At 40.3% G+C, this 13748-nt stretch overlaps 1 protein-coding gene across 1 annotated transcript; it reads left to right on the top strand.

Moving 5' to 3' along the window:
* Positions 1-6552: 6552 nt before the first annotated feature.
* LOC130095561 (uncharacterized) lies at positions 6553-10385 on the top strand. The gene is made up of 8 exons (XM_056262320.1): positions 6553-7510; positions 7643-7836; positions 7945-8086; positions 9228-9323; positions 9707-9822; positions 9929-10048; positions 10127-10174; positions 10263-10385. The coding sequence occupies exons 1-8, from the start codon at positions 7486-7488 to the stop codon at positions 10377-10379; spliced, it is 858 nt and encodes a 285-aa protein (XP_056118295.1). The 5' UTR covers positions 6553-7485; the 3' UTR covers positions 10380-10385.
* The last annotated feature ends 3363 nt before the right edge of the window (positions 10386-13748 follow it).

The following is a 13748-nucleotide window of genomic DNA, read 5'->3' as shown; positions in this document are numbered from 1 at the left end:
GCCCAGTAGAGTAAAATCAAGGCCAAGGACAGTGCTGGTTGGAAAAACAGTAGCTTTGATTCGTGAAGATGGATGGGTTCCCCTTAAAGTGATAAACCCTTCAGACAAAGCAGTGACTTTGAAAAGTAATTCTACGCTTGCTGATGCTTTTCCTTGCATGGCCTTGCAGGATTTTGACTGCTCTGAGTTTGCTGATGGTTCCACATTTGATTTAGAGCAAAAAGTTCAGAGAACAGCTGATGTCTTAACTGACAGGCAAGATAAGATGAGTGTAACAGATGTTCAAAGTTTACCAGTCAAATCTGGGCCTAACGTCTCCTGTTCTGCTGATGACACGGCAGTCTTACACGACTTGGGCTTAGCTGACTTGGATGTGGAGTCTTGTGATGTGTCTGCAGACTGCAAAGTAAAACTGGTGCAGCTTATCTCTCAGTATCATTCTATCTTTTCCAGACACAAGTTGGACTGTGGAAAGGCAACCGGCTTTGTTCATCGTATCCGCCTGAGTGACGACAAGGCCTTTCGGTTGCCATATCGACGCCTTGCTCCGAATCAATATGACAAACTTCGGCAGGCTTTGAATGAGATGGAAGAACGTGAGATCATACGAAAATCTAGTAGCGAGTTTGCATCACCTCTTGTTCTAGTCTGGAAAAAGTCAGGAGATTTGAGAATATGCACAGACTTTCGTTGGATAAATGCTCGCACGATCAAAGACGCGCATCCCCTCCCCCATCAAGCAGATGCTCTTGCTGCGTTGGGTGGAAATGCCTATTTTTCAACCATGGACCTCACATCTGGCTACTATAATGTGGAAGTTCATGAAGATGACCGGAAATACCCAGCATTTACATCACCTTTTGGGTTATACGAATATAATCGTTTAACGCAGGGCCTGTGTAACAGTCCGGCCACTTTCATGCGGATGATGTTGACGATATTCGGGGATCAGAATTTCAACAGCCTATTATGTTATCTGGATGACGTCCTGGTGTTTGCACCCAACGAAGAGCTGGCGTTGGAGCGCCTGGAAATGGTGTTTAAACGTTTGAAGACTCACAATCTTAAGCTTGCTCCGAAGAAATGTCACCTCTTGCGGAGTTCTGTTAAATTTTTAGGTCACATCATCAGTGCGGACGGTATTGCTACCGATCCAGAAAAAGTCACAGCCATTGCTTCTGTCACTGAGGATGATCTCATGGTTGAGGGTACCAATGTCCCCTGCCAGCAGAAAATAAGGTCTTTTCTGGGTATGGTAGTGTTTTACCAGCAGTTTATTGAAGACTGTTCGGCCATTGCCAGACCATTATTCAGTCTCACAACTGGAAGAAAGGCTCCTCGTGGAAAACGGAAGCGTCGAATGTGTCGGAGAGAGTTGTCTGCTTCGGATTGGACTGAGGAATGCAGTCGAGCGTTTCACAAATTAAGGCAGGCTTTGCTTGATCAAGTCTTGTTGGCTCATCCCAATTTCAATGAGTCCTTCCTCCTCTCAGTGGATGCTTCTAGTAATGGGCTTGGAGCTGTATTGTCACAGGTTCCTAGCAATGGGACGACGGCCAGGCCTATTGCTTTTGCGAGCAAGTCGCTTACCTATGCTCAGTCGAGATATCCTGCACATAGGTTAGAATTTTATGCCATGAAATGGGCAATTTGTGACAAATTCCATCACTGGCTCAGTGGTCAGAAATTTACTGTTTGGACTGACAACAACCCATTAACATATATCCTGTCCAAAGCAAAATTGGATGCTTGTGAACACAGATGGGTTGCAAAACTAGCACCATACCAGTTTGATATTAAGTACATTCCTGGTCCAAAAAACGTAGTTGCTGACGCCTTGAGCCGAGAGCCCTTTGTGCACCCTAGTGTACTCCATCGTCTGACAAGAGTTCCTTATGATAAATTGCTGGCTGAAACTGCAGCTGTGCACACAGGCTGTGTCCAAGATGTCTTTCGTTGGTCTACTCACCCCCTTGACAGTTCTTCCGATACGGGAGGAATGGCCGTTCCCTGTAATACAGTTAAAGTTTCCTTACCTGGTACAATGTCAAAGCAGGAAGTGGAAGCTGTGCTGCACTCATGTAGGCATAGTAATAATTCCAAGTCTCATGCCTTGTTACTGCCTCACCTTCCGCAAGCAATAATGCCATCTGAATCACCAGACGTTGATGTGCTGTCCCATGAATATCTAATGAAAAGACAACAGGAAGATAATGTTTTGAGCAGGATGATTTGTTTTGTCGAGAGAGGACGGAGACCAAATAGGAAAGAACGAATGAAGGAGCCGACAGCTGTCTTGAAACTTATGAAACACTGGGGAAAGCTGATGATGAAGAATGGTGTGTTGTACAGGGTGTCAAAGAATGGTGTCACCAAGAGAAAAACCTACCTGTATGTTGTTCCTGACGCAGTGAAAACCATGGTTCTGAAAGGCATTCACGATCAAGCAGGACATCAAGGTCAGCAGCGGACTCTGTATCTTGCTCGGCAAAGATTCTTTTGGCTTGGCCTGGAGAAGGATGTGAAGGAGTATGTAAAGTGCTGTCGTCGATGTGTGATCAGCAAGACACCTGAACCGGAAGGTCGTGCACCGTTGCAGAACATCATTACGACAGAGCCTCTTGAACTCGTCTGCATAGACTTTTGGTCAGCGGAGGACTCTGCCAACCGGTCCCTGGATGTTCTTGTTGTTACAGATCACTTCACAAAAATGGCTAATGCCTTCTTGTGTCCAAATCAGTCTGCCAAAGCAGTGGCGCATCAACTGTGGCATAACTATTTCTGTGTATATGGCTTCCCAGGCCGAATTCACTCTGATCGAGGAGCCAACTTTGAGAGTGCCCTGATTGCGGAGCTGTTGAAGATCGCTGGAGTCCAAAAATCGAGGACAACTCCATATCATCCAATGGGGAATGGAGCTTGTGAGAGGATGAACAGGACGCTGGGCAATATGATACGTGCTCTGCCGGCAAAGACCAAGCACAAATGGCCGCAAGTACTCAAATCTTTGACTTTTGCGTTTAATTGTACCATCCACGAAACCACGGGGTATGCTCCTTTCCTGTTGATGTTTGGAAGGATTCCACGCCTGCCCATTGACCTGGTGTTTGGAACTGTTCTAGACGATCCTGATGTTGTGAACTATGACGATTACGTCCAGGCTCTTCGGAGAGATATGAAGGAGGCAATGTGCGTTGCACAGGCATCTGCCAAGAAACAGCTTAAGAGACATGCTGACTTGTACAATAGGAGAGTCAAAGGAGGACCAATTGATGTTGGTGATAGAGTTTTGCTTGCCAACAAGGGAGCCCGTGGAAAACGGAAGCTTGCTGATCTTTGGGAGGACACGGTGTACACTGTTGTTGGACTTAACGCAGACAGTCATACCTACAGAATTCAGCACAGTGGTACTGGTGTTGTGAAGACTGTACATCGCAACCTTATAATGCCAGTTAACTTTCTTCCACTTCCTGATGATGACTTGGAAGGTGAGCCGTCCGAAGACCACCTAAGTGGCTCAGAGAGTGTTGATTCTGAGGCTGCTGATGTGTCTGTGGATACTACCAATTACAGGACACGAGAGTGGGTATCACAGCTCCCTTCTGATGATGCAGACTTGGACTATGTGGAGGAAACTGCAGATGGTTTTGAACCAACACAGGCTGTGGATGCGACTCAGGCTAATGAATTAGACCATCATGTGATTGACAGCTCTAACACTACCCATCTGGGACCAGAGGGTTATGAGGATGTTGAGAGTATGGACAGGAGTTTACCCGAATCCGCTGCAGAGCAAATTGATATATCTGCTCCTGTTTCTTTGAGTCTTTCAACGCCTATTGCTGGTCGTTTTGAGGAAAACAATTCAGTGTCGAATATCATTGTTCGTAACTTTCCTGCTGGAAGTTCACTAAGTCGTGTGAGATCCAGAGCTGGCAGATTGTTTAAACCAGTGACGAGATTCATTGAGATAATGAACCAGCAAAAAGTTCTGGGGTAAACGTGAATATGTTGTTTGAGTGAATATCTCATCTTTTTCTTTTCTTCTCTTCTTTCTGGTATACATTTTGCTATATTGGTTGATGCAAATGTTACTGTAACGTTTATATTGATGTTTTAAGAGATCGTGATACATTAATTTGAGACTGGAGTGAAGTCTCGCTGCTGAGCAACTTGTGTGTGTTCAAATATAGGAATTGTGATTGTTTAGCTAACATGTAACGGGCATGTTTGTCTAAGAGTGCCTAGGGGATTGGCCACCCCTCTTTCCACCTTAATTCCTGTGGGGAATAGTGTCTACACTGAATTGAACTGACAATTTCATGAAATTTTGAACACTGTTTTTTTTCTTTTTCTTCTCTCTCTTACTAATGTATATGGTTCTTGAGGTTATGTACCTGATGTAATTTTGTAGTCTGTAATATTTTTTTTTGGTCATTATTTTGGAGCTATTCTGTGCAGAAGCAAGTGGAATTCAGCAGGGGGGAATGTAACGGGTCAAATATGTGTTTCCACTTGCTACATTTATTTTCATGTATGGCCCCTTTAAATCACACTCTCCGCCCAGAGCTGGTAGTAGGATGAACTGGTTCCGGTAGGGTCAATTAGATTCGCGCCAGCCAAGAGAGTGAATGGCTGCGGTGAGTGAGTGCTCCATGAGTAAATCATATTGTGATAAATGTATAACCATTTTATGGGTTAATACCGAGTCATACGTGTGTTTAGATGTATGTTATTTGATTTGTGTTCGTCTCACTGTTATATGTATTGTAATATTAAGTTTAATGTTCACCTCCATTATAGAATGCACGAGGGTGATTCAAGGGTTCACGAGGGTGAGCATGATGTTGTTATTCAACAGGTACAGACCATGAGTTTAAAATTTGTTGATTTATAACTGTTTATGTAAATGAGTAATTAGATTCGCGCCAGCCAAGAGAGTGAATGGCTGCGAATGCACGAGGGTGATTGCTGAAACTGATCACCGCTGTTCTTTGTTATTCAACAGAATAAAAAAAATGCATCTTAAAGCTTGATTCGGTGTCCGTCTTGAGTGAACACACAACACAACGCAGAGACAACACTGTTACACAGGCATCAAAATGCAGCCTATTATTTAGACTAATTATTTGTTATTTGTGCATTTTTAACCTGTTAAGCTGCAACCCCATTTTTGAAAAATCCCCAGATATGGCATACCCAAACTGAAACAGATACAGTTCATGAACCCTTTGTACTAAAAGCACAAGTAAGATCTCACTTGAAAGCTGACACCTGGAAGTTTCTTGTAAATGTAGAATCAATTATTGTCATAATGAAAAAAATAGTTATAAATAGCTTCAAAGTTTTGTAAAGTTATTATACATTTATTTTTATGAAACATCTTCATGAAAATAAAATTGAAGTTGGCATTGTAGCAATCTAAAAATGCACACTTTCAGGCTCACTTTCATTGTGTTTGTAAATCTTTTTTTTCCCATAAGAATAGGTTAATCAATCATTTAAGTAAAAGCCATTGTATAGCACCTGGCAAAGAGCTCCAAACATTACTACCAGGATATACCCTGACAGCGCTTACCAGGAAAGAGGCTGAGACATCACTCACTGGAGATGACGATGGAACAGCCCTTACCAGGAAAGAGGCTGAGACATCACTCACTGGAGATGACGATGGAACAGCGCTTACCAGGAAAGAGGCTGAGACATCACTCACCAAAGGAGAGGTCAGAAAACCACTTACCGGAGAAAAGGATGGAACAGCACCATTGTTAAGCATAAAAACAGACAGCAAACAGTAATTTGCCCCAAATGCAACATGTGTATGAACAAAAATAATATGTCCAAGCACATATTACGTAAGCATTCAGGTGTCCACACACTGGATGTCACCTCAAACTCGCACCTGCCAAGCCAGTGCCTGGATCATCTAAATGGGATATTTGCTGTGGTTAAAACCATGCACGGATCAAGTGTGCCATTTCATGTCAAAAGAAAGATCTGGGGTAACACGCAACAAGTATACTGTGAATCACCTCAATGCCAGTCTAACCATGAATTGGCGCACCGCTCAAAGGTGGTCTCCTTTCAGTGCTCACATGTCAGGTCAGTCGACTACTGTTCATCAACCGCTGAAAGTGAGCACCTAAAAGAAGATGTTTTGTCAGAGATGGTTGCAAAGAAATGGTTTGGAGGAGACAGAAAGGCAGAGTGCCTGAAGCTTCAAAGTCTGGCAACATCTCAATCGGTCCCTTTGTCTGTTGAGACCACAGTTGGTGTGCCTACTTTCAAGCATTATGTTTCTGTGTTTGAACCAAAGGTTTCTTATTACTCACATTTAAGAAGAGTGATGGTGGTGTATAATGCTAGAACAAACTTGCATTGCCCTTGCATTCAATCCCGACGTTCGTGTCCACATAAGTACATTGCTAAGTGGCACCTATTTCAAAAGTACCCGAACTCTTCAGAAGCAAAAAGAGCACAGAAACCTGCATTGAAGTGGACCAAACTACTCCAGACAATGATGATGACTTGCCTGATGGTGGAACACACTACCCCCCAAATGGAACAATGCTAAAAAACATGGTTACATACCTCTATGAACAGAAGAAGATCCCAGCCATTCTTCCAAGAGAGCTTTGCTGTCAAGTCCATGACAACGCTTTTCCGAAACTGCTGGTTCCAGATGAGATGTTCTGTACCTTCTGTCATGACAAGACCCCACTCTCTGACCCAATTCTTATCACCTCAAAAGCTAGAATTGTTACAATGAATGGCGTAGTAGAAGGTAATATTAGTAATTTATTAATGACACTAATGGTGTATTCACTGCAATTCTTACTTTTGGAACGTGATTGTATGTTGTCTGATTTAAAGTATTTTCTGAAATGTAATATATTTTTCAGACGTATCTACATTCTGCAAGAAGTGCATCAAGTGTGGTGCCATGTACCGATATCAAGAATTTAAAGATCAACTATACAACTTCAATGACCATGTTCTGATAAGTCTCAATTTGTGTCTCTTTTTGAGTTCACTTCAGGTAGTTATTGGAAGACTCGCCACCATTGTTGATTTGATTTCTATGCTATACTTTAATATTTTACTTACTGTCATTTAGACCCATTCTGCAGTGAGTCGAGTTATTGACAGTCTGGAGAATCTTAACGATGTGAGGTATCCTTCGTCAGACACGTCTTCATGCATACCTACATTTTGAGGCCCTCTGTGACAACACATACAACTTCTCGTGTGCTTCATGTGGCGACCATCCACCTGTTGTTGTTATGGATCTACACAAGAAAGGAGTTTTTTCCATGGCTGGTAACTTTTGCAAATATGACATACTTGACAAATATCTAAACCATTCAGTGCACATTTTTTTTATATTTCATTGTGTTTCTTATAGTGAGTGACATTGAAGAGACACCGAAGGATTTCAAAGGATTGGTAAACATTGAGGCGTTTTGGAACGCAGTGTCCCTGGAGATGATTGGACGGGGATTTGTGTCAAGTAATTGTGGATTCAATCCCATATTTCTTCGTATTTAGTTCTAATTTTTTTTTTTTTTTTTCAATTCAAATGACAAGCTTTATAAAAAATAAAACTGAAATATTTATTTATACTAACCTTGTGTGTCCAAAGGTAATAATCAGAATCCATTCAAGGTACTGCCCTCCTACCATTTCTGGGCTCCTTGGATTGGGCACAAAACAAGGTCCTCCAATGAGGTGCTCAACACAGAATTTGAAAAGATTAAGACTGCTAAGGTGTCTGAAGAGTCCCAAGTCTACGATGTTACAGAAGATAGACTGATGGAGGAGCTCATGAACCAAAAGGTATATTTGTTTTGTATAATGTATTTTAATTATATGTTTTTGTTTAGTTTCACGTGCATTTGTTTGGGGGCACATCAAAATGTATTTTCCTAATCCTACTTTGGTCAGGTTGATGTTGTTCGTAAACTGTGCAAGGAATGTGGTCTTGACACAGTTGGATCAAAACTGGACCTCATTTCACGCTTGCATAGTGAAATGCAAACACGGCACAGCTACGACAAGATTTTCCAGAAAATATGGGGTGCATCAGGTCAGTGTTTTGGAAAGTGTAAATATATGCATTTCAAGTCTACATGGTTTGTATTGCTCATCAGTTTTTTTTCTCCTGTATTCATGTAGGTGGTTGGTGTGCCATAATGTGCCCTTGTGGTGTTGTGTACAGCCTAAAATTCCTGATTCGAGCTGAGAGCCCACGAGACTATGCAGATTTACTTCTGTCATGGAAACATCTTCCTAATATATGTATTTATGATTTTGCGAGAGGTTTGGTTGCACATACAAATGTGACTAGGGCCCCAGATATTGTTCCCTTTCAGCCTTTTGAGGGAAGATTGCTTGAGCCAACTACGGAAAACATCTCCATGGCCAGAGAGGGCAAGATATTTTCCCATCTGTCATGGCTCCATGAGAAGAAAGAAACACCAGATGAAAATGGTCATCCTATTACTGGATCTTTTGACCACTTTGTGTTGTACGACACGTTTCATGAGTCCAACACCAAAGACCCAAGGGACATCTTGAGGAAGATTTCTCTGGTTCCTGAGCTTGCTGGGAAGATAAATAGCCAAGTTGTGGAACAATTTTTTTTCGCAAATGAGGAAAAACAATTATTTCCTGAATAATGCAGCAACAGCAACAAATATATTCCTTTTGAGAAGCATTGTACACCACCGCAATCAAAGGACTAACAATGAATTCATCAAAAGAGCCAGAAAGACATTTGTGACTGACACTGAATTCAATGACTATGGCCAGGCAGTTCTATGTACCGGTAAGTCACTAAGTCACTTGCAATCTCATGTTTTTACATTCTAGTTGTAACATACTGTTTGATTTCATGGTTTTGTAGCTTAAAATGCACATATCATAAATAATAAAAGATTACACAAATTAGGAAAATATCACCGGGCAAAATCACAGAACTTAAAACGGTTGTTACTTCACACGTCAATGTATTACTCATAGCCCATTAGGGTTCACACATACAGAATAATTGATCTTCACTGGTTTACATAATACATTGTAGCACCCAAAACATTTCATGAGTGTGACCTATCACACACTGAAACACAAAACACAAAATATATCTTGGAATTTATCACATTTCAAACAAATATAAAGCCTGTGTTACTATTTCTTTATGAATCATAATTTGTTGACTTTGTTCAAAGGTTCTCAACAAACAGATTCAAAAACCGCAACAAATTCAAAAACCGGTCTAAACAAACAGGCCAGCCTAAGTTTAAGCCACACCCATGATGGAAAGGGTATGTATAAAATTATTTATTGTTATATATCATAAATGTTTTATTAATTATTTTAATAATTATCTTTTTGTTCCTGCAACATTAGACAAAAACAAACATGATACTTAAAAAGTGGAGACTAAGTATGTGTATAAGTATATATTAAAGTATATATATTTTTAGACCACACATATGCAAAATTGGGTTCTTTACAGATGTTTTGTTATCTGAAAAACTTATGTACAAGGTTAAACTGTTTGTTTATAAAAAGTAAATTCATTATGTTCCTAAATTGTAATTGAGTACTCAATGACATGCATCAAGTATGTATTAATGTACACTGATAAATGTATACTCAATCAAATGAGTTAACAATGTCTTCAACAACATTTATCTAATTTCAGCAACAGAACCTGAAAACCAATGTGGTGAGCACTGTCAAGAGTTGATTCTACCAGTAAACCTCAAGCCTTCTCGATCATGCTGGACTCTGGGACATCATCCTCTTCAGGAGCAGTTGGTACACATGGACTTTATATCGAACACCTTTTCATATGTATCTCACAATCTTTGTTTTGCATTATTTTGTCATGCATAATTTTAGTGTTTTCTTTCAAAAATTTCAGATAAACTATGTCCTGGATCAGAGTAAGCCCGGGAATGAGCTGATTGTGAAAAATGGAGTAACATGCATCACCAGATCAGACTTTCAAACCCTCGGCCTGAAAAAAGAATTGGAATCCACGGTTGGTAACACACAATGAGTACTTGCAGCAAATACACTTATATGAATGATTAGTATAAATAATATATTTCATTTATAGGTCGGAAATGGATGTTTTAGGATCCTCAGAGAGATTCTACAGTTGCAGGTTCGATGTTATATTTAATGTAAATTTGGAGGGGAAAAAAAATAAATTTCAAGGCATTTATCTTATTGGAATGATTGACATTTTGCAGGGAAAAGACGTTTTCATCATTGATCTCTATGTTCCTCCAACTTGGCTCCCACCCATTAATCAATCTCCCCTTTCCAGTTTTACGGTAAGAAACAGTTTTCGTGAAATCAGACTGTGAATGTCAGTTTGCTACTTTATTGGGACACATAGGTTTTGCAAACAGGGTGACACTTGGGCAAATCACTGAGTCCTGTTTGCTCTAGCAACTATGTATGTCGTCTGTATGCTAAATTAAAGTAGAAGTAAGGATGACATGTAAGGATTTCAGTTACATCAACAAAAGTGTTGACCAGTATTTAACCACCATCATCCTTTTAGTACATGACAGTACAATTTTTTTGCCTCTTGTAATTAGGTGAATTCGCACATGAAAGATGCCTTGATTATTCCATTGTGGACCCCTGGGCACTACACGCTGTGTGTAAGTTATGCAAACTTAGTTCCTATTGTGTATATTACTAGCCATGAGGATAAACATAGGTTTAATATGCTATTGGCCTGTGTTTCATATCAACACATCATTAATTGATAATATCACTTTCCTGGTGCTTTATATATGGAATTTTGAAATGCTCTGCCCACAGCCCTTGTCAACTGGGCAAGGATTTAGGCTCAATCCCAATTCACCCCTTGCCCCTACCCCTACCCCTCTGTTTTGCGCATTCACGTCTAGGGGTAGGGTGTCCCGATTCTTGGTAGGGCGAAGGGGTAGGGCTACATAGCCCTCGAAACGGAGATTTTTCAGAGGCACACTCCAAACGGAGGGTTACGAGAAAGTTCACAGAATGCATCGCAAATCACCGGCGAGATGGCTTCACAAACGGTTAAACATTTAAATTTAGCCCCAGATGACACCACATGCACTTTATTTACTCTTATAATAATAATATAGTCATTTAAATCAAGAAATTGTATAATAAATTACCTTTCCGAATCAGAAAAGACATACATTTCGAGGAAGGAATGTTATAATCATCCTTTTGATTATAGGATTTGATTTCCTCAAAGTTAAGAGCAGCTGCGCTGATTGTCAGTCGTTGTCATGGAGAAATCCTATAAAAACTCCGTAACGGCAGAGCCATCGCCGACGACTGATGACGTATCGGGTTCATGAAGGGTTGTTCCATTTCGTAGGGGAATATTTCAACCCCTTGGCCCTTGTAACTCTGTTTTAAGGGCCAAGGGGTACACTCGAAAACAAGGGGTAGGGCCAAGGGGTGAATTGTGATTGAGCCTTAATCTATACTTGACACAGTTGGTGACTGGTTAACATGTACACAGGATTTAATCCATAGACAATGAAATAATATTAAAATGTTAATCTTATATTTTGAATTCTAACAATGTAATGTTTGGTTAGAGTTCACTAAATTTGGGAGTGTTAGTCTGCTAGGTCATTGTTCTATTGTCACTATAAGTTATCTACTTTTCATCAAAGTGTGCATGTTCTCTATAGGTTTTGAGAACACAACAACAAGAAATTTTGTTACTGGACTCCAAATATCCATACAAACCACAAGGGTTTCAACATGAGGGATATCAACATGTTATAAGGTCATCTGAGGAATGCATGTTATTTGGCGGTCACGTTCCCCTGACCTATAGATGTTACCTAATGGTCCTGTTCTGCTGACCATATACAGTATGTTCTGTTTTTGCGTGTTTCTGGCCATGTTCCTTGGTCCTTGTGTGTATATACTGTATATATATATATATATATATATATATATATATATATATATATATTAGCAGGGGCGCCGCCAGGAATTTTGGGCCCCATGACAAAAAAATCACATTGGGCCCCCTCTGCGCAGCTGTTGTCACCACATCTCTAGGACCTAACTGTCCCATCAAAAGCTTTACATAACTCTAATTAAAGGCTTGCAACTGTCTTGTTTCTTGTAGTTCAATACTAGTACTAGCACTATTTACTGCTGGTGATTTGTAAATGCAAGTCTGCATACAGTATGCATACAGATGCAAGATTAAAAGCCACCATAAAAATGTCCTTAAAGCTGCAGTAGGGAGTTTTGAGAAAACGTTGACTTAGCCTGAAAATTTGAACAAGCACAACTTACAGGTCCCACCCCCTTGCTCTCTGCTGCGCTACAGCCCTCCCTCCACAGCTCGTCCTCCACAGCGGAGCCTGTCGTGAACGCGCAGGCTAGTAAACAGGGCCACCGATAACAGCGGATAAAAAGTTATATGGCACATTCACTAATAGGGACTAAACGTCAATAATATGCTTTACATTGACTATGGCCTGCCCATACTTTGACTACAAACTTGGTCCTCAAATCATTATGTATTTTGCAATAGCCTACATGTAACTTTATAATGTTGCACTCTTTCTATAAGTTATAAATAGCTAGTAAGATAACGTTAATATAACGGTAACTAACGTTACAGTATCTAAGTAATTATTCTAGGGATATATAATGCTAGATAAGGTGTGCTAGTACATTATTTCAGCAACATGACAAGCCAGTGAATTAGCAGGTTTCAATTGTTGCTTAGCAGAGTCCGTGACATTTTATCTACATGTTATGCGGCTAGAGTTTTGACACCGAGTCAATGGGCTCTGTGTAATTCTTTCTTTTTCGCTTGTTTATCGTCATCGGTCTTTTTCCTTTTACCTCTTTGTTTTATGAGCAGGTGTCACTCGAGAATTGGCAGTTTAGGTTGTTTCTCCGTCATAAGCACAGCTGCAGCACGCCGGCAATCTTGAGTTTGAACGACGGCTCGCGCTGTGCAAGAGAGGGGTGTGATCAGCGCGTACACGACCGTGATTGACACTGCTAAGACATTCCTCCTGGCTCTGATTGGTTGTTTCTGACCGGGAGCGTGTATTTCTTGCAAATGGCAATAGGACCACTGGGAGGAGCCAGAGGAGCTTGATTTTTACACAGATTATCTGTCTCATATTCTACTGTCAGGACATAATGACAGTTTTAGCAAATACATTTTTTCAAAAGTTACCTACAGCAGCTTTAAGGCAATCCTTTACAGTCTCAATGTATTTTTATTGCAAAATTAAAGACAGATAAAAAAATAAATAACTAAATATATATTAACTTTTTAATCAAAATAAATTAATATCATCATCTCAAAATTCAGTCTAAATGAACGCATCAAACTGGATTATTTTAATACTGTCTGTAACTTACATGCAGGTTGAGGTAAGCTACTAATTGTTTCTAACTGCATCCAGCACAGACAGGAGGTTGTTTTTTTATTGTTTTTTATTTATGTCTGTCATAATGGTCATTATGTGAGAAAATAATTTGTGTTTGATTTCTGTCATTAATAAATATTTCATTTTCTTTTTTGTTATGGTAAAAAGAGCAAGAGAGACAGAGAACCCCACACACACTCCCTGGAATGATGCTAAGTCATTAACACAATGCTGCTCACCTTCTTCACCTGGACAGGGACAGGGAGGGTGCAGTTATGGGGAGACTGGGGTGCTACTGACTCATCTGTTGTT

This window comes from Rhinichthys klamathensis, unplaced genomic scaffold (genome assembly GCF_029890125.1).
Source record: "Rhinichthys klamathensis goyatoka isolate OS25496 unplaced genomic scaffold, OSU_Roscu_1.1 h1tg000191l_1, whole genome shotgun sequence".
NCBI classification, from domain to species: domain Eukaryota; kingdom Metazoa; phylum Chordata; class Actinopteri; order Cypriniformes; family Leuciscidae; genus Rhinichthys; species Rhinichthys klamathensis.
This window is presented reverse-complemented; position numbering and strand designations above follow the sequence as displayed.